This window comes from Equus caballus, chromosome 6 (genome assembly GCF_041296265.1).
Source record: "Equus caballus isolate H_3958 breed thoroughbred chromosome 6, TB-T2T, whole genome shotgun sequence".
Taxonomy (NCBI): Eukaryota; Metazoa; Chordata; class Mammalia; order Perissodactyla; family Equidae; genus Equus; species Equus caballus.
The window spans coordinates 20,410,727-20,435,541 of record NC_091689.1 but is presented as its reverse complement, the minus strand read 5'-3'; the positions used below and the strand labels follow the sequence as shown (position 1 = coordinate 20,435,541).

Genomic DNA, 24,815 nt, shown 5'->3' with positions numbered 1-24,815 from the left:
AATCATTGACAGTGACTTCACTGCAGCCCCCAGGGCAGAGAGGCGGGGCTAGAGTCCATACCCTGCACAGCTCCCGTTCTCTCTGCTGCTGCCACCACATCCCCAGGAACCGCTTCAAGGGCGTCCCCCGCATCTCAGCGACTTCTGAGAAGAGACGCAGAGTGTAAACATATTGTTTTAGTCTGAGTTGCTTCTCCACAGACGAAATGCAGCACACACATTGTGATGAGCAAGAAGTCACTAGCAGTGACTTTGAATTGCCACTGTAAAAAGTGGATTTCCACTTCGTTATTTAAAGAAACGCAAATTAATCTCCTTTGTAACTATAAAGAGAATATATTTTTAGTAGGACCAATTTTTTTTCTTTTTATCATGCTTTACTTAATTCTTTAGCTTTTTTTTTAGTTTCTGGAAGTATTATATCATATATTTACATTTCTTTTTATCTTTCAAACCTCAGTACTGAAATTAATATAAACAAGTCAAATTCTCACCTCCTTACTCTTTGAAGTTAGGGTTATATGTGGAGAGCAATAAAATATTCTGTGTTGAATTAGCTATGAAATTGGCATTGTTATTTTTCAGTTGTATTATATTAGATTTAACTAATTCTAAAACTGCTTTGATAGAATAATTACATGTAGAGTTGGATACAAACTTCAAAAGCATGTTTAATGAGTGTGTTTCTCCATGAATGTAAAAAAACAGGTTCATTTTTTGGTAATCCTTCTGTTATCACAACGTATGAGAAACATTTTTCGTTCCTGAGAGTTTCCTGAAAGTGTCTAATAGCTTGGAGTGTCCTTAAGACACAGGAAGAACCTCTCCTGAAGAGAGCCTTTTCACTTAATTTGCTTATAATCTAATTTCCTATTATGTATTAGCAATATGCCCAGCAATAAACGAAGACATTTAATTAGAGCAAAAATGAGTGAAATTATTCTGAATTTTGAATTTAGTTACCATGTTTTATAATCCAGAGTTTTAGGTGAGAGAGCATTCTGTTTTTCTCCTTTTTAAGCAAATATAGAAAGGCCTTCTTACTGTCAAGGATTCCTTCAGTCCATTAACATTTTCTGTGTGGCACCCACTATACCAGGCCCTGGAGAGATGAACAAGCTAGATGGCCTGCCCTCTCTTGAAAATCATGTTCTTTGGGGGAGACAGATTAGGGAAAAAAAATACACATATGGGGCTGGCCCAGTGGTGTAGGGCTTAAGTTCACATACTCCATTTTGGCAGCCCAGGGTTCACAGGTTCGGATCCTGACCACAAACCTATACACAGCTCATCAAGCCATGCTGTGGCAGTATCCCACATACAAAGTAGAGGAAGATTGGCACAGATGTCGGCTTAGGGACAATCTTCCTCAGGCAAAAAGATGATGATTGGCAATGGGTGTTAGCTCAAGGACCATCTTCCTCACCAAGAAAAAAAACAAAGCATATACGCACACACACAAAAGAGTAACAAGTTGGGATAAGTGTTATGAGAAAAAGAAACAGAAAGGTAATATAAAGAATAAGGACAGAGTATCCCACCAGCAAAGTCCTCTTTGAGGAAGGAGAGCGTATGGAAAAGAGCGTTCTATGTGCACAGCACAGGTGTAAAATTCCTCAAACCAATTATAGTGAGAAAACCATGGTTTGTGCCAACAGCATGCTCCCTGCCTGCTGATTTACCAGGCGGAGCTTCCTCCCTTCTGAAGTCGGGAGGGAGCTAATTCGAGGAATTCAGATTACGAGTTTCTTGGACAGAATTGTACTGAAACTATTTAGGATATCCAAACATGGCACGTATTTCAGAAATATGAAGTAGATACATTGAAAGCCCCTGTCAGACATCTGGCTCTGTCCTTCACAGGTGCTCCTGGTGACGTACATGCAGAAGTCTCCCTCCACTACTTGGGAGACATTGACATCTCAGAAGATGCCACCTTGATGGAGCTGAAGTCTCAGGTCAGACTTCCTCCTGCAGCATGCCTTAGTGGTGATCTGGCTTCTTCCAGTGAGATATTAATATGTTCTTCTATTTCCTTTTCCCTCAATTACAGTCTGTTCTGATAGGGCATTTGTTATATGCCATGTTCAGCGGTAAGTACCCAGCAGGCGACATGCATATGGCTCAGACGCTCCCTGGTATTTGTTTCTGCCAATTGCCCTTGTGGCTTTCATTTGTCCCTACTCTGACAGGCATGCTGTGCTTTCATTTGAATATATCCTCAGTGACTTGCGGCTTACGTTCATTTTGATTTTTTAGGGAAACATGATTTATTGAAACATTTGTAAAGCATTCACTTTACCCGTTTATTTACATCGTTTTTGTATCATTGTGATCCATGTGTTAAATGTTGTTAGTTAAAAGACATGTTAACAGTTTCCCAGGAGGTCAGAATATCAGCTTTATGTCAGGATGTCAAACTAGATATTGAATTGTGTTCTTATACATTAACATTCATAGAGAAAGAGTGTTTTGTCCAAATGGAAAGGCTGGATTGAATACATCACGCAGTGCTTAAGAAGCATGTCACTGTTGTTGGACTGAAATGAACGTCCCTTCTTCCTCTTAAAGGAAAAAGTGTGGGGGCATTTAATACAAATATCAGTCAGTAATATCTGACTTTTCCTGTGTGTCCTCAATGTATGAAGTAATCTGCCTCAAAAAATAGCAAATGATCTTATTTTTGTGAGAACAAAAGGCGAGACACTTTTTTCTTTCTTGTGTTGGATTAAAATATACACAACTGCTGCTTTAGGTAATAAATGGATGAATATTGGCCATTTTATATACTACAACCTAAATATATAAATGGTTATCTACCCCTACAGAATTAGCACAGCAGTTTAGGCCCTGCGGTTGGATCTGCAGATTTTGAAGTATTTCAAAATCAAAAGTCCTGTCCTTGACAGAGCGTGCAGTATTGAGGAGTTTCATTAGCAGTGGTGGCAGTTAGAGATGAGTCCCTTGCTTTTATTAGAGCACCCTCCGTTCTTGTGAGTTATACTCAGAAGTTAATTTTAAAGTTTCATTTCCTAAAATGTAGTGATTAAAAAAGGGGTTTTGGCTGAGACTTAGAAATGGAAAATTCATTTGTCCCTCAGGCTGATTTCAGTAGACAGGAATACAAAAATGACTCAGGATTAATTTCATTTAAGAGCTATTCCTTTGATTTTCTTGAATAGATTTTACCATTACTCGAGATACTGTTGCCCTCAGATGTCATTGTGTACTGCTTCATTTTTTCCTAAAGCAGTGTATTTTTAAGAGTACTTTTTCAAACCATTGGAGAAATGTCTGTTTCCTTTCTAGGCCATGACCTTGCCCTCCTTCTCGGAGTTTGTCATCCCATCCCCAGCCTTCCTCAGAGCCTGGACGGTGGAAAGTAAGCGCCCCAGCAGGCTCTTACGAGCTGACCAGCAGCAGCTCAAGTAGGTTTCTCCGTGAACACCCCGTCTTCCCTTCCTGCACCGCTGGGGTGCTGAGTGGGGGTGGGCTGAGCGACAAGTCAGATGATAAAGAAAGCCTGTTCCTGGTAGTTCTGCATTTGTCAGTTGGATGACACTTTTTATCATAAATTAAACTCTGGGACAACTTCACTTTTCCATATTAAGTATGAATGTAGCTTCTTGTTTTTACTGTGCTCCAGATACTATGAGCGAAATTTTGAGTGTTGTTTTTTCCTCCAGCTTTATTGAGATATAACTGACATATAACGCTGTGTAAGTTTAAGGTGTGCAACATGTTGATATGCTTCCATATTGCAAAATAATGACCGCCGTAGCACTAGCTGACACCTGCGTCATGTCACATCATTACCACTTCCTTTGTGCTGAGAACACGTCAGATCTTCTCTCTTAGCAACTTTGAACTCTGTAATATTGTATTATTAATTGTAATCACTGTGCTGTACGTTAGATCCCCAGAACTTACTCATCTTATAGCTGGAAGTTTGTACTCTTTGACGACCGTCTCCCCTTTCCTCCACCCCCAGCCCTGGCAACCGTCATTCTAGTCTTGGCTTCTCTGAGTCTGGCTTTCTTAGAGTCCACATATAAGTGATATCGTACAGTGTTTGTCTTTCTCTGTCTGAGGGCATTGTGCTAAGTGAAATAAGTCAAAGTCCATCTGTGCTGTCGCAAACTCTAGTTTGTGCTTTCTCATGGCTGAATAATATTCCATTGTGTATATATCCTACATCATTATCCCTTCATCCGTTGAAGGACACAAGGATTGTTTTTGTGTATTGGCTATTGTGAATAATGCTGCTCTGAACGTGAGAATGCAGATATCTCTTCAATGTCCTGTCTTCATTTCCTCTGGATATATACCGAGAAGTGAGATTCCTGGATCATATGGTAGTTCTATTCTTAATTTTTTGAGGAACCTCCATACTGTTTTCCAGAGGTGGCTGCACCAATTTACATTCCCACCAACAGTGCACAAGGGTGCCCTTCTCTCTGCATCCTCACCAACACTTGTTATCTCTTATCTTTTTGGTGATAGCCATTCTAACAGGTGTGAGGGAATATCTCGTTGTGGTTTTCATTTGTCTTTCCCTAAAGAATTGTGATGGTGAGCACCTTTTCATGTACCTCTTGGCCATTTGTTTGTCTATTCTGTTCCTGTGCCCATTTTTTAGTCAGATTAGTTGGTTTTTTTGCTATTGATTTGTATGAGTTCTTTATATATTTTGGATTAATCCCTTATCGGATGTATGATTTGCAAATATTTTCTTCCATTCTATAGATTGCCTTTTCATTTTGTTGATGGTTTCTTTGCTGTGCAAAAGCTTTTTAGTTTGATGTAGTTCTGTTTGTTTATTTTTGCTTTTGTTAAAACTTTTTTTGGTGTCAAATCCAAAAACTCATTGTCAAGACCAATGTCAAGGAGCCACCCACTGTGTATTCTTGTAGGAGTGTTATGGTTTGGGTCCCACGTTCAAGTCTTCCATCCATTTTGAGTTGATTTGGGGTATGGTGTAAGATAAGGGTCCAGTTTCATTCTTCTGCATGTGGCTGTCCAGTTTGCCCAGCACCGTGTATTGAAGAGCTGTCTTTTCCCTGTTGTATATTCTTGGCTCCTTTGTTGTAAATGAATTAACCATATATGCATGAGTTTATTTCTGGGCTCTCTCTTCTACCCATTGATGTATGTATCTGTTCTTATGCTAGTAGCATACTGTTTTTATTACTAAAGCTTTATAATATAGTTTGAAATCAGGAAGCGTGATGTCTCCAGCTTGTTCTTCTTTCTCAAGATTACTTTGGCTATTCAGGGTCTTTTGTGGTTCCATACAAATTTTAGGATTGGTTTTTCTGTTTCTGTGGAAAAATGCTATTGAAATTTTGATGGGAATTGCATTGCTTGTCTAGATCACTTCGGGTGGTGTGGACGTTTTAGTGATGTTGGTTCTTCCACTCCAAGCACATGGAGTATCTTTCCATCTGTTTGCGTCGTCTCGGTTCCTTCGTGGTAGTCTCAGAGTCGTCAGTGTACAGGTCCTTCACCTCCTCGGCTAATGTATTCCTGACTATTTTCATTCTTCCTGATGCTTTTGTCAATGGGACTGTTTTCTTAATTTCTCTTCCTGACAGTTCCTTGTTAGTGTATGAAGCACAGCTGATTTTTGTGTATTGATTTTTTCTCTTGCAACTTTACTGAATTAGTTTAACAGCTTTTTGATGGCGTCTTTAGGGTTTTCGATATATAATATCCTGTCAGCTGCAAATAGAGACAGTTTTCCTCCTTTCTAACTTAGATGCCTTTATTTCTTGTTCAGTTGCTCTGGCTAAGACTTCCAATACTATGTTGAGTAAGAGTGGCAACAGTGGGCATCCTTGTCTTATTCCTAGTTTTAGAGGAGAAGCTTTCAGATTTCCACCATTCATATGATGTTAGCTGTGGGCGTGTCATATGTGGCCTTTATTTTGTTGAGTTGTTTCCTCTATATCCAGTTCATTGAGAGTTTTTATCATGAAAGGATGCTGAATTTTGTCAAATGCTTTTTTTGCATCTATTGAGATGATCATGATTTTTATCCCTTATTTTGTTAATGTGGTATATCACATTGATTGGTCTGCAGCTATTGACCGATCCTTGTATCTCTGGAATGAATCCCCCTTGATCATGGTGCATGACCTTGTTAATGTACTGTTGAACTCAGTTTGCTAATATTTTGTTGAGGATTTTTGCATCTATGTTTATCAGGAATATTGGCCTGTAACTTTCTTTTCTTGTAGTGTCCTTGTCTGGTTTTGGTATCAGGGTAATGCTGACCTCATAAAATAAGTTTGAAAGTGTTCCTTCCTATTTTTTGGAAGAGTTTGAGAAGGGTTGGTATTAATTCTTTAAATGTTTGGTAGAATTCCCCAGTGAAACCATCTGGTCCTGGACTTTTCTTTGTTGGGAGGTTTTTGATCACTGAGTCAGTCACATTACTAGTGATTGGTCTATTCGCATTTTCTAGTTCTTACTGATTCAGTCTTGGTAGGTTGTGTGTTTCTAGGAATTTTTATCCATTTCTCCTAGGTTGTCCACTTTGTTGGGGTATATTTATTCATAGTAGTCTCTTAAATTTTGAATGTTCTTATACAGTATAATCTTTTGCTTAAGAAAAAAGCTTAAAATTGGCAAAAAATATTTGTACAAAATTAAATGATATGTTAACTCAATATTATTTTCTTTCATTTCTTATCAGGGAATATAAACTGGGCAGGAGAACTGAGATCTGCTTAGAGCCCCTTCAGAAAGAAGAAAACTTGGGGTAAGACCTCCCCCACGCATACAGGTTAGACATGTGTCCTACCACGGTGGAGAGTTCATGTCTTTAAAAATGTAAAAACTTAATAGTAAATTATGTTTTCACTGCTTTTCTGAGTGGTCTGGCAACTTAAAACAGATTGTTTTCAAGAAATGTATTTCTGTGTCTGGTATCTAGAACTTGGAAGTCATTTTTCCACGAAAACAGTGAGACTTTTCCAGTAAGTCTCAAATGCACATTGATCTTGAAGTGTAAGCAAGATGCTCATCCCTAGCTCTTATCGATGCGTTGGGATAGTCTGTTGTCAAACTGATGTGTAATAGCACCTGTCATTCTGCCCCCTTAAAGTCCTGATTTTTTCATCCTGACACCCCCAGTACATCTTTGTGGAATTGTCCATTACTGCGTGTCTCCCACTCCCTGAGTATAAGCTTTGTGAGAGCAAGTGCTGTGTTCTTTGGTCACCGCCATATCCCCGGTACCTAGCACAGGCGTGTGTTCTAGTCAACAATTGGGTATTGAATAAAGAAGTACCTCAGAGTCGTCTACAGTCAAACCTTCCTGTTCTTTTTTTCATTATAGGAAAATCTTTTATAAGAGTTTTTTGGGGGCCAGCCCGGTGGTGCAGTGGTTAAGTGCGCACGTTCTACTTTGGCAGCCCGGGGTTCACAGGTTGGGATCCCGGGTACGGACATGGCACCACTTGGCAAAAGCCATGCTGTGGATGGTGTCCCACATATAAAGTAGAAGAAGATGGGCACAGATGTTAGCTCAGGACCAGTCTTCCTTAGCAAAAAGAGGAGGATTAGCGGCAGTTAGCTCAGGGCTAATCTTCCTCAAAAAAAAAGACAACTGTTTTGTGTCACCAAATATTATGATTCTTTCTGTGTAATATGACGTGAACATCACTCTTGTTGTCAGCCTCTTGGACAGTAACTCCAACAGCACTCCTTCCGCCCTCTCGAGCCTTCATTTAGCCTCATCGCTCTTAGAAAAATGCGTTCTTCATGCAGAGTGTATTACCAGGAGTAGTTTCCTGGAGGGGAATTTTTGGATCAGGTGGTATGGACATTTTAAACCTCTTAAAATAATGTGGAATTCCTTTCCGGGTAAGTTAATACCAATTTGTATTCCCACAGACAGTGTTTGTGAGTATTTACTTCCCCTCACCCCCACACACGCATTGCGTATTTTCCTTGTTTGGCTGTTGCTAAGTTGAGAAATGAGAAATGGTCACCTTGTCTCATTTGCTTCAAGGCTTTGGTTGCTAGTAAGATTGGGCATTTTTTCAAAGGCTTATGAGCCATTTGTATTTTGTGAGTGTGTGAATTATTTCAAATATTTTGCCTGTTTTTGTAATGGGGTCTTAGAAAAGAGTCTAATCTGTATGAGCTCTTTCAATAACAACGATACTGACCCTTTGTCACGTGTGTTGTAAGCGGTGTCCTTTGAAGGCCGTGCTGTGCGCTTACTTAGACCCCTTCCCTGTTGGCTCTTCTGTCCTTGACCGGCCTCCAGAGCTCTCTTGCTCTCCTCAGTGGGGCCTCTGGTCCCTCCTCGTCCTCCCCGCCCCAGCCCCTGTCACCTCCTCGCAGCTGCACTGCCTGCGCTCACCACCCTGCCTGTGCTCTGGCCTCACTGCCTCAGCTCCGGGCCTTCCACTCCGCTACCCCACGAGGCCTTCCCCCGAGGGAGGGGCAGTCTCTCCAGGCCCTTCTGGCGCACAGCCTCCTCCTCTCCCCTCTCAGCTCCCGGTGCACGAGGCCTGCGCTCTCCCTCTTTCCTCCGCTTGTTCTTTTTCTCCCCTTGGGTCACTCTTTCTCTTTGGTAAAAACACCAGATATCACAGAAATAAGCATTTAAAATCACTTGTTGTCTCACCTCCTAAAATGCCATTTCTCTCCTCTCTGCCTCCCAGTTCTCATCTGTAGTTTTACTTCCTGTCCTGTCACAATCCCGACCTCTCTGAGAGGTTCTCTTCTCTTCCTCCAAGGACCTGCTGTCCACGCTCTTCTCCAGCCAGGGCCTCTTTTACTCTCGCAGCTGCAGCTGTCATCTCGGCGCCTCCAGCGCCTCTCTTCCCACCTCTCACCCCTGGCTGCCCACACCAGCTCAGAGTTTCAGCACCTACGGTAGCTTCACAGCTCTGGCGCTGATGCCAGCCTTTCCCAGGGAGTCGCCATGGCTGGGACCTTAGGCCGGTTGACCCCTCCCCTTCACCCCCATAGTGTCATCCGGCCCAGCCCTGTAGCTCTGCCTCCTGACTTCCCTCCGTGCCCGCCAGGAAGGTTCCTCCACCACCTTCAGCTGCCTCCCCAGGGGATTCTGCTGTGGGCTAGAATGAGAGTTTCGCCTCTCGTCTGGGTCAGGATTGCAGGAAATCGAAGTAGAAAAGAGGATTTCCCACTAGTATTCAGAGTTTAGGGGAGATCTCCTCATAAAAACCAGAGGAGGGGGCTGGCCCCGTGGCCGAGTGGTTAAGTTCGCGCGCTCCGCTGCAGGCGGCCCAGTGTTTCGTTAGTTCGAATCCTGGGCGCGGACATGGCACTGCTCATCGAACCACGCTGAGGCAGCGTCCCACATGCCACAACTAGAAGGACCCACAACGAAGAATACACAACTATGTACCGGAGGGCTTTGGGGAGAAAAAAGGAAAAAATAAAATCTTTAAAAAAAAAAAAAAAAAAAACCAGAGGAGTCGGAGGCAAAGTTTTGCCCATCTTGGCCCCCACAGTTACTGCAAAGTTCCATCTTGTTTGTTTTAAATCTGACCTTTGATTGCTTTCTGATGCAGCCCCCAGGACGTGCTGCTGAGGACGCAGATGCGCCTCCCTGGCGAGAGGGCATACGCCCTGCCCATGAACATGGTGTGGGATGCTGCCCGAGGCTGGACTGCTGGCTCCCTGAGGCAGCGAGTTGCTGATTTCTATTCTCTTCCTGTGGAAAAAATTGAAATTGCCAAATACTTTCCTGAAAAGTTTGAATGGCTTCCAATATCTAGCTGGGTAAAGTTGTGGGGCTTTCTCAGATTGGGCCTTACTGGCATAGTGAATAGATTAATTATAATTTTTCACAGATAGGGAATTTAGTAAGAATTTGAGGTTGAGTTTTCTTTCTTTAAGATGCTTGATTTTTTTTTATAGAACCAGCAAATTACTAAGAGGAAAAAGAAGAAAAAGCAAGATAATTTGCAGGGGGCGCCTTATCACTTGAAAGATGGCGATACTATTGGTGTTAAGGTAAGTTATTTAATAACAAATATACCACTTTGACAAAACACCAGGATCAAATGATTTTATAGAGAAGTTTTATCAAATCTTAAAGGGACAGATAATCCTATTTTATAGAAATTTTTTTAGAGAATGGAAAAAGAAAAAGAAGGAAAGCCAAACAACTCGTTGTAGGAGGCCAGTAGAAAGTCAGTACCCAAACCCTGCTTAGGGTCTGACTTGCAGGAAAATGCTCTGTGGTGTTATCAGCAGGTGTGGGTCTGCGAGTTCCAGGAGGGCCTGTCAGGTCGGGAAGTCTCCTTGTACCCCCAGTTTGCTCCAGGTTCTTTTTTTAAAATCATGATTTTAAAATCATGGATGTTTAATATTAAAGTTAAATATGCACTGGATGTTTAATGTTAAATTTTATTCTGTGCTTTTTCTGTGTCTGTTGAATTAGCCATATGGTTTTTCTTCTTTAATCTGGTAGGTACATAGATTCCTGACACTGGGCCATCCTCGCGCTCCTTGGACAAACCTTTGTTGTCATGTAGCAACACTTTTGTATTAAAGATTAATAATTTTAATCCTTAATATAAGAATTAAAGATTATTAATGTATTAATTATTAAATCAGTAACTTAATATCAGTAATTTTATATGAGGGAATAAGCATTCTCTTAATCACTACTTCTATTCAGCATTATACTAATCAGTGTGGCCAAGGTAATATACCGCTCCTCCTCCCAAAGAAAGGTAAATAAAAATTGAAAGCGAGGTAAAGAAATTCTAAAAAGAAAAAATAAAACTGTTCTTCCATGCAGTTTTTCTATAAAGGAGATTCAGGAGACTACAGATCAGCCGATAAGTTAAGAGAGTTCAGAAGATGATAAGATCAGTCTACAAGGTCCCTAGGGATACGTCCAACAAAAAGACTGATGAGACCTTTCTGGAGCGGTGAATCTTGAGCTGTATTAAAGCTTCGTCTGGAGGCAGAGCCATGTCCTGCTGTTGGAAGGGGAGCCCCATCGTGAAGACAGCAGTGCCTCCCACGGCTCTAAGTTCAGTGTCATTCCAGTGGGTAACCACATAGATGAGATTAAAGACGGAAGAGTCACATGGGAGAGCAAAGGGCCAGAGAGCTAAGGTATTTTTCAAGAACAAGGTCAGGGTACTTGCCTTACCAAGTGATAAGACTGATTATACAGCTGTGTCACTTTGGGACAGGGTTGACAAATAGGATTGGAATAGAGAGCCCCAAAACAGAATCACATATAGAAGGACACTTGACAGGTATTCGAGGCAACATTGAACATGGATTATTCAATAAATGGTGCTGGGAGAAGTGGTTATCCATATAGGAAAAATTGTAGTCATAACTCCGATTTCATTTTCACAGAGAGTCCCCAAATTTATGTAAGCTTTAGGCCCTATAAAATCTGTATCCACCTCTGCTCATGCCATATACAGCAATCAACAGGAAGACTGAAACGTGAAAAGCAGTGATTTTCAACCGTTAGAAGAAAAGGTGGAGGATTTCTTAAAATAAGCAACAAAAAACACAAACCATAAAGGATGGAGAAATTTGACTACGTTAAAAGTAAAAAATTTTGTTCATCAAAGAAACCATAAAAAGTGAAAAGACAAGCCACAAACAAGGAAAGATATATACAACAATATAACTAGCAAGGATTGTTATCCAGAATATGTCAAATACTCCCGCAACCCAGCTGCAGAAAGATCACCCGATAAGGGAGAAATCGGCAGAGTGACGGGCAGTTCTCAGAAGAGAGACTAAATGGCCAGTAAGCAGATGGGAAGGCAGCGAGTGCCCGGTGACCAGGACCTGGGAGATGAAGCGGCGAACGACCATTTCAACCCAGACCCTCGGAACCCACACCCCTAGCAGTGGGAGTGCAAATTGGCACAGCCACACTGAAGAGCAGTTGCAGTTTTTAGTAAAGTAAAAGATGCCTATGTAATAGATCCAAGCAAGTCATTCCACTCCTGGGTGCACACCCTGGACGCCTCACACATGTGGGGAGACGTACAGAGACGTTCACTGAAGCACTGTTGGTGATCGTGTAAACTGGAAAGAACTCAAATGACCCTTAGAAAGGGGACAGATCAAATGGAAACAGAAGTATCGATAGAATGGCATAGAACGCAGCAGTTCAAACAAAGGAGCCGCAGCCACACAGGTCAGTGCGGACGTGCCTCTGCGTGTTCACTGTTGCAAAAGAAAACGAAGTCACAGGATGGTCATTTGTGGAAAGTGTACAACCATGAAGATGCTGAGGGTCACGTTCCCTTGTAGTGATCGAGGGAGACAGGCGGGAGCAACAGCATCAGACTCGACGTAGCGCCCTCCTCTAGTGGGGGAGGGACATGGACAGATTCTTAGGTTTTTTCCTTGAAAGATAAAAATGAAGTAAAGATGGTAAAAGGTTAATATTATTGATAGCTAACTTTCACTGGGCATTTTATTATCTGCCAGCACCATCCACGTGTCCCTTTAACTCTGTTTCTCCTCATGACAACCGTAGGAAGCAGGTGCCATGTTAAGATGAGGAGGATGAGGTGCGGGGAGGTTATGGGACTGGTGTGCCCGTGGATCTGTGTCCAGGCGTGCGCTTGACTGCCGTGCCGCACCGCCTGTGCCCTCGCCTGTGCACCCTGAGAACGTGCTGTCTGTCCGTCAGCTCCATATCTACTCTTATTTTGTAATGTTTCACAATTTTTAAATAGCATATCAAGCACAACTTACTGGAATAAACATTATCAAGTGTTTATCATGCACCATTTATTGGAATGGAGATTATAACGCTTGTTACAGCAGTTTTCTCTCCTGAGACTGGAGAAGGAGCAAAACCCGCCTGCGGCTGTCCGTTCGCTCCTGGTCGCCGAGAGCTCTAGTCACAGCACACGGGACTCGCTGCAGTGCTCCCAAATCTGCACTTGGGGACGTGGCCAGTGGCCTGGGGAGTCCATAACCCAGGCCTGGCAAGCCTCAGAACTCTCTCTGGCATACAGCTCCTCCCTAGGATGTTTTCGCAGGGTCAGCGCTGGCTTAGTTAACGCTCGCTGAGACATGCCTGTGGGCCGCTGAAGGAGAAGCCAGTGTTTGCGGTAAATAATATTGGCACGTGGAACCGACTGCACGTAGTGGGAAGGAGGCAGCCTTGGTCCCTCAGGAGGATGTATGGAGCATCCTGTATTTGTGAAGCACTCCGGTACAGCTTCGGGGGCCTGCCCAGGAGCTGGAAGCCCCGGGCCTTTCAGAAGCTCTCGGGGTAGCTGTAGAGCTGTGTGGGTGAGAACAGTTGGACAGACTTTGGAGAACAGACAGCCATGTCTCTAGCCCGCGGTGAGAGCTGTGTGATTGCTCAGCTGGCCGTGTCTCCCTCCAGAGCCCTCTGCCCGGCTCGCTCGGGCGGCACGCGGGTGAGGGCGAAGGCCAGAGGGCTGCAGAGTGATCCCGCCTCAGGCTCTTCCCGTCACTCGCTTCCTTGGTCTTCACCAAGCGCTAGAGTGTGGTGTGTCCATTATTATGTTACTAATCTAGATGATGTACATTTGCATGTCTCCTCTTGTCAATTTAGGTAATTTTTACACAGCTCTTTGAAGTGTAGGCTAAAAAAATGTCTGAAAACATTGCTCATTGATTATTTTGAAATGTAGAATCTCCTGGCTGAAGATGATGATGATTTCAGTACAGTCACGGATGACATTGGAAAAGAAAAACAGAAACAGCTGGCTCTGGGCAAAAGGAAAAGGTAATACCAGGCTTCTCACTCGTGTGACAGATTCCGCTGGGAACCTCTGCTGCGCTCTGCTCTTGCTGGAAGCTCTTGATTAGGGCTTAGTACTCTCCTTATACAAAAGTGTGCTTTGTGAAGAAATAGTGCTGTGGAATTCTCCTCTGTCCCCTGCAGTGTCCATGTTCTTTAGGATACCTGCTAAGAGGGCTTTCTGTGGAACCTGTGAAGGAAATGTGGTACCCGAACTCATCAGGAGGCAGCCTCGGCGCGTGCCCGGGTCTCATCCTCTCCCCTCCTTGTGAGCTCTGCTTGCTCCTCTCTCCCCGTATGTAACCGCTCCCCATCTTCTGGGTCTTTCCTTCAGACACCAGCATCCTCAGGTCTCAGTCATCTGAAAACAGGAGCATTCCCGATCATATGTGCCATTGCAGCTGCTTCCTTGCTGCTGTCACCTGCCCGTGGCTCACTCCTCCTCTCAGTTCCCTCCAGGGAGTTGCCTGGCTGCTAACCCACAGATGCTTCCCCTCCCTTCTCCGCCCTGCTTGCTCGTCCCTCTGCAGGAAGCTCCCCCCCTGCCTGGTTCCTCCTACCTCCCAGCTCCTTCCCCAGCCATCTTCCAGGGTTGGTGTCGTCCTGCTCTCTGATCACTCTGCCCGCTCTACCCCAGTCACCTCACCTTGGGTGGACTCAGTCCTCTCTCTCCTGTACACAGTCTGGCTTGCTTGCTCTTGGCCTCCAGACCACATACACCCTCCAGAATTTCCTGGAACATCCCACCAGAACCAGTACTTCAAACTCCATGTGCCTGAACCTGACTCTCACTGCGTGGTCCATGTCGTCACCCCCACACAGGCCATACCAGAGACGCCATGGTCATCCTTATCTGCTCCCCACTTCCGGTCTCATTGCCTTGCTCGTTCCTCAGTCAGCCTTTCCCCCGTTCTCGGCGCTCTGGCTGGCTGGGTGTTCTTTTCTCTCCTGAGTTGCTGCAGCAGCTTCTGATGTAGCTGCCTGCCCAGTTAGCCCCTGCTTGCCTCCTCATCGTCATTTCCCAGCCCCTCAGGGGGCCAAAGCAAGCAGTACAAGGGAGTAAGGGCCGAGGTGGTGGTGGCATTACCCAATGTGCGTTAACTGTAACGGCTCATGGAGCTGGACGTTTAAGATTTGTGCATCTGTGAATGTTACACTTTGATTCAGAAAGCAGAGAAGGGAAGCTTGCTCTGTGGTGAAATGTTTTCCCCTGGCAGATTGGGAAGGACCTGGGTCTGCCCCACCATGTGGGCGGGGCCTGGGGACCCGTGGGCCCACACATGGCGGTGGGGGACTGAGGGCCTCCGATGGGGTGGTTTGGAAGTAGCTGTCAGAATTGCAAACCCACATCCCTGTGGCCTGTTCCAACTTGACCCCTAAAAGTTGGAGTGACCTGTAGAGTCACTCCAAACCCCTCGACCTGGTATGTGAGTCACTGACACCTCTGTCTCCCGCAGCCAAGAAGCCCTGCGTGTCCAGAGCAGCCATGTTTTCTCTGGTGCAGAGACGCCTGCCCGGCCCCGTGGACCAGAAGCTTCTCTCTCCATCCACGTTGGGAGTTTCAGGTAGCACAGATAGCCGCCGACGTCCCCGTGGGCACAGCACCCAGGCAGTGCTGCTACCGGAGCAGCCATTGTCCCTGGGGCCTGGCGGGGCCTCATTGGCTGCCACGCAGGGCCTTGGGCTCCTCCCACAATCCACCAGTCGGCTCCAGGAGAGCAGGTTTGTTGGTTTTCTACCTTGTGCTGACACAGACTCCAGTCCTCTGCTTTATTTCGAGTAAAGGGATGGTTCATTCCAGGCCAGGAGAGCACCCTTTGTTACTCGGCTATGCAGCCCGTCCCCTGGGGGCTGGCACAGGCCTGGCGACACCCTACAGGTGCCAGTCCGACATTGCCCTCCCACCACACTTGACCCCAACCGCTATTTTTATCGGAAAACTTACAGTGCATTGACAGCAGCATGGGTCAAAGGGCACGTCGCTAACCTCTGACACGTCTGCCGTTCGAAATACTCGTGTTCCATTCTCTGCTCTTACACTGTTCAGATGACTCTGGTATCCGTGTTGACTAAGGTTGGCACCGCTCAACTCCCACTGGGGATCTGGCCAGGCTCACGCCATGACATAAAGGGGCGTCCCCACACAGCACACGTTCCCCTCTTTGGTCTGAGTTAAAACTATGGTTCTGAGTAGCATGAGCTGTCTTTCGGAATGAGGAGACAGACGGACATCCTCTCGAGCTACGTGTTTGCTGCTAAAGAGAGAAAAGCCTCTGCTGGCTGCGACGCGGTGGCCCAGCAGCCCTGAGGAGCTAGCTGACTGTGCTATCGGCTCAGAAGATTCTGGCTGCTGCTGCTGCCGCCGCCGCCACAGACCCCGCAGCTGCCTCGTGTCTGGAAGTGTGGTGTGAGGCAGGGTCGTGGCAGACGGGCCTGGCGTGGGCTGACAGTATGAGTAGCCTCAGAAAAGATAGATGAAAATGTCAACTGAGATTGTTCTCGTCATTCGGCATGGCTAACTATCAAATGTAAGTGGTTATTTATGACAGAACATCTGTCATATCACTGACTTGACTGATTTAGGACACACATGATCCAATTTCTCAGAGTCTGACTCAGTTGAAAGCAGGATTCCTGAGAAAATGTAATAAATTCTTCCTTACCTCAAATGAAGCTCTGTAGCAACTCTCTTGCTAAGTGTGGTTATCATCTTGATTTCACACAATTTCTCATCAGCCCTTTTAGCTTTGATGTTAAAATAGCACTCAAATATTAGGAGATGCAAAGAAAGTGACAGACATGGCCCGGGGTCCGGGCCTGCCCCCTGGCCTGGCGAGGTCGGGTGCCCGTTGTCGCGCCACGCTGCCTTTCACAGAGCCTGATGCCCAGCGGCCTGGCCTCCGTCCTCCTCCAGCGCTGGGCGGAGCCGTGTCGGAAACCCCAGCGCCTCCGGGGTCCGTCTGGGAGGCTGATCACAGACGACGTGCTCCTCTGCGCCGAGGCCGCCGCCCTGTACGGCACTGCACTTGGACTGGCGAGCTGCCTTCAGCTTCTCAGACCAGGCTCGGCCCAGGAGCCTCGAGCGTGGGCTCGGGACTGTGTCCGGAGAGGGACCTTGCGTGATGTTTGATGACACCGAACTGGAAGGCTCTGAGGAGCTGTGGCCGGAAGCCCAGGCCCTGGGTGTAAGCCCTTCTGTTCCTTGTACTCTAACTGACGTCTCTCCCTGGGATGCCCCCTCATTCACTTTAAGGTAACGAAACAATATAATACTGAAAAGCTTTGCTTTTGAGAAGCCAGAGGCCTCGGTGGATGGGACTTGCCAGGACGAGCGCGGGGAGAATGTGCCTTACAGGGCCCCGCAGGGCGGCCCGCTGCGGCCTGGGGCCCCCGGAAGGGCTCTGCTTGTGGCCCCCTCCTGCCTTCCCAGTTTGTTTTTTTTTGATTCAGGCGTGGAGTGCGGCCACTGGGAGAGAGCTGTGAGATTTTGTTAGAAAGAAGCCGCTTCCATTGCAGTCTTGCGTTTGCATTGTGCGCTGACGGCTTCACGGTCTACTTGGCCTCTTCTCCCAAGCGAACTTCAGATGCTAAATAAACACGGTTTGTATTTAGAAATGCTGTGTCAGTGCTGCTGTAGGAATAACAGAAGTATGTTTTGATTTTAAATAAATTCAGACTCATGGGAAAAGTTGTCTTGGAAGAAACTGGAAGTGGTCTGGTTACTCCTTCTAGGGAAATAAGAAGGGGCAGTGGTGGTTGAGTTACAGAAAACATATTTACTCAACTATGGCATTTTTCTGGCAAAAAAAAGGGGGGGAGGCACACAAGAATTCCCTGATAATCCAGAACCGTGGCCTCATAGGCGTCATTTTCCTTCTGGGCCAGGGAAGGACCGCGTCCTGCGGCCCCTTCCCCATCCGCACAGGAGCACGCACCGCCCCTCACTCTGAGCCTGGCCGTGATGCAGGCACCGGAGTGTGCCAGCGTTCTGGAAACTCGCCGCACTTCAGAGAGGAACTGACGCCGTGATACCGACCCACAGGTACGAGAGGGATGCTTCCAGCTCCCTCGAGTCCTGCGTGTCCCTCTGGCCTCGCCCCCCAGGAGCGTGAGTGTGGCACTGACAGCTGCTCGCAAGGTGCTTGGGTCACTGGCTGCAGTGTCAGCTGGACCCTTCACTGCGGGTGGCTGCAACCAGCTCGGGCGGGCGTGAGCCAAAACGGGCCTCTCCTGCCTCGTGAAACAGGAGCACACAGGACAGCTGACAGCAGGCCCACGGAGGGCCGAGCACCCGGACGACAGCCAGAGCCTGCCTCTGCCAGGTGGTCTCTGTCCCCCGTGGACTTTCCCCAGCTGGCGAGATGACCCCAGCAGCTCCAGTTACCTCCTGTCAGACTCAGTGCTTCTGTCCAGGGACCTGTAAAGTCCTGGCCTGACACCATCGGCTCCAGGTGGGTGACGTGCCCGTCCTGCTGTCAGCTCCAATCCTGTGACAGTGGAGGGCGAGTAGGGCAGGGGAGGTTCCCCCAAACCTCCAAGTGCTATGGGCAGCGGGGCCCCCTGCGGCCCAGCCCCTTGGCTGCCTGGCATCCGCTGTGCTCGTCCCATGCGGGTGACTCAGAGCAGACACACCTCACGTGCATGGTGGCAGCTGTTGCCTACAATGGACCACACCGTCCCTCCCCGAAGGGAAGAGCTCAGAGTCCCGCCCGGCTCCTGCTCCCAGCCCCGGCCGATGACCCCCGAGGGTGGACCTCTGGGTTGGGGCCAGTGGATGCAAGTCCTCAGGTTCAGCAACAGTGGCTCAGTGACAAATGTAACTCCCACCTGCCACCAGTGTCCAGAGGGGTGAGGTGACCACAGTAAACAGAAGCGGCCCCAGGGAGCGGTCAGAGCCCACGTGGTCCCGGCCCGCTATGAAGGCCAGGGCCTGTCCCCGCAGGAACACCTGATGTGGGTGCTGGGGACTCCCCCTGGGGGCAGCGGCCCTTAGTGTTCACGTCCTGGAGGCCTGGGGACTGATGATCTTGGGGGCCAAGTGACCACAGGCTCTTGTTCACCAGCGTGGGGTTTGGCCCGCAACACAAAGTCCTTGGAAGCTTGGCGGCTAATGGTTGAGCCGCTTCTGTCAACAGCGTGGGCAAGGGAGCCTGTCGCTCCTTGTGCTCTGCGATGTTTTACACTTTTGCGATCAAAACTACGTAAGGGCTGTGCCCAAGCTCCTGTTTGATAGAGAAGCATGTGCCAAGGCCAGCGGCCCACGCTGGGCCGGCGTGGTCCAGGTGCCACCCCCTGAGGGCGCAGCTCCTCTGTCCCAGGCCACTTGGCACCCTCAGACCCTCCTCCACACACTATAAACATCTGCCCCAGGTGTGCCCCAGTCGGCTCTGCAGCTGCTCTGCCCCCGGCCGTCTCCTGCAGGGGCCCAGCCCGTTCTCTGGCCACACCCCTGCATGATAGGTTTAACTCATGGCTCCATCCGCTTTCGCTTTTGCATTTCCAGATACAAAATCTTTGCCCAACTCTCCCTGCAGGAGAGATGAGGATTTGCTATGGAAGGACGGCTACAAGGAGTTGTTAGGCTCAACTCTACAAGACAGAGAACAAGACACACGTAGTTTTCACTCATATAAAAAGTGCAGTGGGGGGCAGTCCATGACTTCACGGAGATGTCAAGGAGGGGGCTTCCATTCCCAAGACCGTCTCATGGCCCACACTGGCTGAGGTCGCTCCGGCTGTCATGTCCGCCCTCCAGGCCAGCAGCAGGAGGAAAGAGAAAGGCACATTCTCATGTTTTTAAGGAAACTTCCTGGAAATCTCAGTTTATACTTAACATCTCTTTGGCCAAAAGTTAGTCACAGTACTAAGCTTGACAGCAGAGGAGCCTGGAGAAGGTGGGCACAGTTGCAGGGGCGTATTTGGGCACATGCTTCCCCCAGGGGAGGAAGGGGTTCCTTCAGGGGCAGGGAGAAGAGAACTGATGTTCATCGGCATCTAGCAGTGGCTTCCACCAGCGCCACGAGAGGGTGGGAGCCTCGAACATTCAAAATGAGATTATGTGACGCAGGCCAGGATGAGGGCAGGGTGAGGCCTTGGGCGCCAAGTTTAAAGGCACCCAAAGTCAGTAACCAGGACAGATCGTTTTCAATGTAATATTTTTAGAAATCAAAATTAATGCTGAAAACTCCATGAGGAATAAACTATCAAGATTTTAAGTGAAGACAGGATCCGCAGCGAGTCGGCAGCCGTGCGAGACCAGGTCCCAGCTTGAGAGAACTCCTGACGCTGGCGCCGCATCAGGCGCTCGTGCAGCCACCCTGGCCCGGCCGGCCTGGTGGCAGGCTTCTCCCGCTGGAGGAAGAGGAGCGACACTGAATAAGATCTGTGGCTCAACTTCCCCTCTGGCCCCTGTGCCCCGAGGCTGAATCTCCCTAAGCTCCCTCCGTTGTCCTGCGGTGTAGACACTGAGCTGGGAGCCAGTGGAGCAGCCTCAGTGCCTGTGGCCGAGGCTAGAGGCTGGGGGTCGAGGCCCGCAGGGCAGAGCGAGGACGCAGCAGGGACGTCGCCTGGGCAGGACCAGTCCTGGGGGAGCTGTCAGCCTCTTCCCTGAGGACACCTCACCCCGGGGCCCCTCGAGCAGGGACAGGCAGCTGAGCACCGTCCCCCGCCCAGTCTCCCATCCTTGCCCAGCCCCTGCACTCAGGCCAGGCAGGCCAGGTCCCCACCCCGCACGGAGGTGAGGACGCCCCAGCTGATCCCTGAGTGACCCCGTGGAGGGCTGCAGCCAGGGCCCTGAAGGCCTGAACACACTGCCTTGACGTGCTGGAACCAAGAGGAACACTGGGTTCAGCTGTGGCCACTGCATTTGGAGTTTACCTGTTAAAGCAGCGTAGTGACCAAAGCCCCGACAGGGTCACGTCTGCGCTGGACGAGCCCTCACTGTGCCCGTGGGTGGAACCTCACGGGAACGGGGCCAGGTTAGGAACTAAGGGCATGCACCTCCTGCCCCTGCAGCTAGCTGTCTGTCTGGAAAGACTGGCCCTGAGCTGGCACCTGCTGCCATTTCCCCGTTTTCCTTCTTCTCCCTTAGCCCCCGGGAGCTGTAGGTCCTTCTGGCCGAGCTCCGTGGGCCGCCACCTCTGCACGGCCCGACGAGCGCGCAGCCAGGCTCGGGAGGTGCTGCCGGCGCCCCACGCTGGATCCTCCCTGCCCTTGGAGAGGCCTTGCGTCTGACGACACCATGGGGTCTGACGACACCATGGGGCAGGACAGAGGCCAGCAGCTGGCCCCGCCCCTCCCAGACCCACTCCTGCTCTGTCCCCAGGTACTCCAGCTTCTGGGCCAGGATGCCTGCGTGTGACTTGGGCCGTTTCCTCACCTGTCATGGGGCTGAGCTTGGTGTCAGGCCCGGGACACAGGACAGCCCTCGAGGTATGGTCTCCAGTGCCCAGCTGCCCCATGACTCCCATCTCTGCACGTGCTGGGTGTGGGACATGGGAAAAGTTGTGAACCTCTCTGAGCCCGTTTCCTCTGTGAAACGTCAATACCCACCTCGTCAGATTGTGAGAGGAACAGATGAATTAATGTGTGTGAAGCACAGAGGCCAGCGCCTGGCATAAACGTTAGAAACGGGTTAGCCATCAGCATCGCGATCGGTCATCGTTGGCATGGCCCTGTTCCCCTTGCACTGACTGGTTTAGTCATGGGTGTGTGACCCGGTTCTAGACAATGAGACATTAGGGGAGGTCAGCAGAACCCAAGGCTTCTGAAAAGGTTCCTTTTATCTTAAAAGAGACACAGAAGAGACAACCACCTGCTCACACACACCTTAGCCTGGAGATGGTCCTGTTTGGATGTGAGGCCTGGAATGGTGGTGGCCATCTTGCAACGAGGCCTGATCCTGGATGGCCACATGGGAGGAGGATGTACACCAGGACAAAACTGGGGCTCTCAGCCCCGCCCCGTGGCCAAGTGGTTAAGTTCGCACGCTCTGCTTCTGCGGCCCAGGGTTTCACTGGTTCGAATCCTGGGCGCAGACATGACACCGTTCATCAAGCCACGCTGAGGCGGCATCCCACATGCCACAACTAGAAGGACCCATAACTAAAAATATATAACTTTGTACTGGGGGGCTTTGGGAGAAAAAGGAAAAATAAAATCGTTAAAAAACAAAAAAACCCAAAAAACTGGGGCTCTGCTAAGCAAGGAAGGAGGAATAAAGAGCTGCTGGCTGCTGGTTGGAGGCAACCAATGTCCAAAGCCCATGCAGCCCTTTTGTGCCCTGGTCAGCCTGATTTTTACTTCCGTGATGCCAGGGCCCATCCCTTACCGGAGAACTGGGGGATGGCATTGAAAGTGACCTTGAGCTTGGAGAGGCAGCTCCCTTGGGATAAAGGCACTGTGACTACAGAGGCAGGAGAGCTTCCGGTTTGCAGTTTTATATAAAAGATTTAGCGGGGTGAGAATGTTAGCTAAAATGACCCGCCCTTGCTGAGTGGGCCAGGCCGAGGCCACCGTGGCTCTGCCCGGGGCCCCGCCTCCCTGCCGAGGCTTTAATCCCAGACCCCAGAGCCCACGCCCTGGAAAACAGTGGCGTCCGTCCTGCCCTTCAGCCGCCACCAGCTCAACTTACTTTTAGAGCAGCTGAAAAACGTAATTCTGAATCCAGTTTGCAAAGACTTTGGCAACCGATGTTTTCCGTCCAGGCACAAAGAGAGACGACAAGGCCATCGAGAATGCAAGGTCAAAAACAGGCTCGTTTTATTTATACACAGAACGACGTATTTACAACCCAGGTGTGTATGTACACAGCAATGCGGGAGGCGTCCGCCCCACGGTGGGCGCCATATAAATTAGGATCATAAATAGGAGGGAAGCCCCACCCGAGGGCACAAAACCTCGTGTCCAAGACTCTGCCTTCCTCCCTCTACACTGACGGGACCGAGAGCCCCGGGACCCAGGGGGACAACCGGCCGGGCAGCAACAGACACTGAGCGAGGGGCCGGCCCTCCCCGACGGAGTCACACAGCATCACGCCATCCCCTTCACCTCTGACCGACTGACTAGGATGACAAAAGTGGTTTTTACGTAAACAGTGTTGCTTTACTCAGTGACAACACAGTCATTTAAACTCCACGCTGGACCCAAACCCAAGGCTTTCCCAAGGGGAGGGCGTGGAGGGCATGGGGTGGTCCTGGTGCCACATGGCCCCGGGAGGCCCACTACTCCCCTCTGCACACTCCTCACCAGAGTCCCAGCCCGTCCAGGGCCCGCCCGGAGGACCTCCGAACCCTAGGGCGCCCCGCCTGAGGCCACAGGGCAGAGCCATTGGGGTCTTGCGGGCGTGGCTCTCGTGACCACCTGTCAGCCTGTTCTGTTTTGTATTCGGGGGACCTTGGTGGCAGGATGCTCTCCCCACCTGCCTCCATCTAAACTGGCTGTGGTGGGAGAGAGGACAACGCGGTGGGGAGGGACACATAGCTGCCCCAGGCACACCTCCAAGGGCAGCTGAGGGCACCTGCAGAGCGGGACTCCCACCCCCACCCCTGCCCCTCCACTCACGGGCACAGGCAGCCGTGGCCCCCACAGGACCACTGATCCAGAGGCCGGGCCGGCCGGGCACCCCATCGGGGCACCAGCAGCAGGGTCCGCAGAGCCGGGGGCAGGCAGAGGCGGCGAGGTTGCAGCGCCCCTCAGACGACAGGGTGAGGCCAGCCACGGGGCCCCGACCCTGCCTGCCACCTGCCTCCCTGCCACCCACCTCCCTGCGGGTCGGGTTGGGCCGGGCTGTGGGCCCCTTGCCAGGTTCCAGGATGGGGAGCCCTGCAGGTGCGGCTGCGTCAGAAGGGGGAAGGGAAAGGCAGAGGCAGCGAGGCCAGGGCACCCCCTGGGGACACGGGCCTGGCGGCACGGGGTGAGGAGCCACCACGGGCTCGGAGACTCTCTGGACAACCCCCAGGACTGCTCAGCCCGGGAAGCTTCCTGAATGACGCACGCATCCCCCATCCACTCCCGGCCCCTGCAGGACTCCAGGGGCTATGGCATCCTGGGGACAGAGGGGACAGCGTCCCCATGCCTGCAGCTCAGGTAGCGGTGGCAGCATGAACCAGGACAAGGGGCCGGCAACACACGGGGGCTCGCGGCCCAGCGCATAACCACCCAGCGACCCAGCTTGAGGAGGGAGTTCTCGCTTCAGGTCAATTAAAACGCAGGCCTGGAAACGCATCCGTGTCCCTGCAGCCCAGGCCAGGCAGGACCTCCTCAAACACCCTATGACTCAACAGGGACATCAGCAGAGGGCGGCCTTGTGGGGCTGCCATGGAGACCCCAGAGCGGCTGGCAGGCACAGAACTTTCCAGAGTGGGATGCCGTGGCTGGGCCGGCGTTTGAAGGCTTGGGAGATGCTGCCACATGATGCGCCACTAAAGGGCACGCGGAGAGGAACCCACAGGACAACGGTGTGCGGCCCTGACAGGCCATCTCAGCCGACGGCCTGGGGCCCAGGGCCCAGGGCCTGCCCCGAGCAGTGGTGGTGCATGTGCCCACGCGAGGCCGGTGGAAAGGCGTGGTTTCACAGGTAGCTATGTTGGTGTCTGAGAGGTGTCCTGTCGCCAGCAAGGGGAGTAGCACCATGAGAAGGGACACGCGCTGTGCCCGGCCTCAGTCGCGGGAGGAGCAGAGCACACAGGCTGAGAGGGCCAAGGCTAGGCCTCGGTGGCAGGGGTGCTGCGGCTCAGCTCCTTGATGCCACAAAGGATCCTCTTCATGTGGCCCACCTTGGTCACGCCGAGGTCCTGCAAAGAGAGGACAGCCACCCTGACGCCAGGAAGAGCCCAGGCCCAGCGCACCACGGCAGACGCCACTTGACTCTGAACAAATGAGGGTGAAAACGATGAGGACGGTGACACGACGGGAAGGACAGAGGTGACAATCACGCAGATACCCGCCACATCCCCCCAGGGAGCCAACACTGACGTCAAGGGACACAGAACAAGATGGAGACAAGCACAGGTCTGGCAGCAGTGGATGAAGTGACCTGGGAGTGCCACTGTCCGGG

At 49.9% G+C, this 24,815-nt stretch overlaps 2 protein-coding genes and 1 long non-coding RNA gene across 61 annotated transcripts in view; 2 read left to right on the top strand and 1 right to left on the bottom strand.

Moving 5' to 3' along the window:
* Positions 1 to 17,463, top strand: part of USP40 (ubiquitin specific peptidase 40) — a 77,426-nt gene extending 59,963 nt beyond the window's left edge. For 33 of the 49 annotated variants that reach the window (XM_070269522.1, XM_070269507.1, XM_023642602.2 and 30 more), the window contains 7 exons: positions 1,864 to 1,958; positions 3,310 to 3,428; positions 6,698 to 6,763; positions 9,555 to 9,765; positions 9,904 to 9,999; positions 13,650 to 13,744; positions 15,217 to 17,463. In XM_070269522.1, coding sequence (XP_070125623.1) covers positions 1,864 to 1,958; positions 3,310 to 3,428; positions 6,698 to 6,763; positions 9,555 to 9,765; positions 9,904 to 9,999; positions 13,650 to 13,744; positions 15,217 to 15,328 — 794 coding nt within the window. In that variant the 3' untranslated portion in view covers positions 15,329 to 17,463. Of the gene's footprint in view, positions 1 to 1,863; positions 2,008 to 2,053; positions 2,094 to 3,309; positions 3,429 to 6,697; positions 6,788 to 9,554; positions 9,766 to 9,903; positions 10,000 to 10,792; positions 12,759 to 13,649; positions 13,745 to 15,216 lie in introns of those variants that run through there. The other 16 variants (XR_002808521.2, XM_070269536.1, XM_070269537.1 and 13 more) reach the window with 10 other exon arrangements.
* Positions 17,464 to 17,665: 202 nt separating this feature from the next.
* Positions 17,666 to 20,736, top strand: LOC138924581 (uncharacterized). The gene is made up of 3 exons (XR_011439551.1): positions 17,666 to 17,801; positions 18,006 to 18,210; positions 19,922 to 20,736. It is a non-coding gene; the product is annotated as an uncharacterized lncRNA (long non-coding RNA).
* A 1,759-nt stretch (positions 20,737 to 22,495) lies between these two features.
* DGKD (diacylglycerol kinase delta) overlaps positions 22,496 to 24,815 on the bottom strand; it is a 109,304-nt gene continuing 106,984 nt past the window's right edge. For all 11 annotated transcript variants that reach the window (XR_002808523.2, XM_023642614.2, XM_023642615.2 and 8 more), the window contains one exon: positions 22,496 to 24,552. Coding sequence is in view for 10 of the 11 variants with exons in the window: in XM_023642615.2 (XP_023498383.1) it covers positions 24,419 to 24,552 (134 nt within the window). In the remaining variant the exon portion in view is untranslated. The remainder of the gene's footprint in view (positions 24,553 to 24,815) is intronic.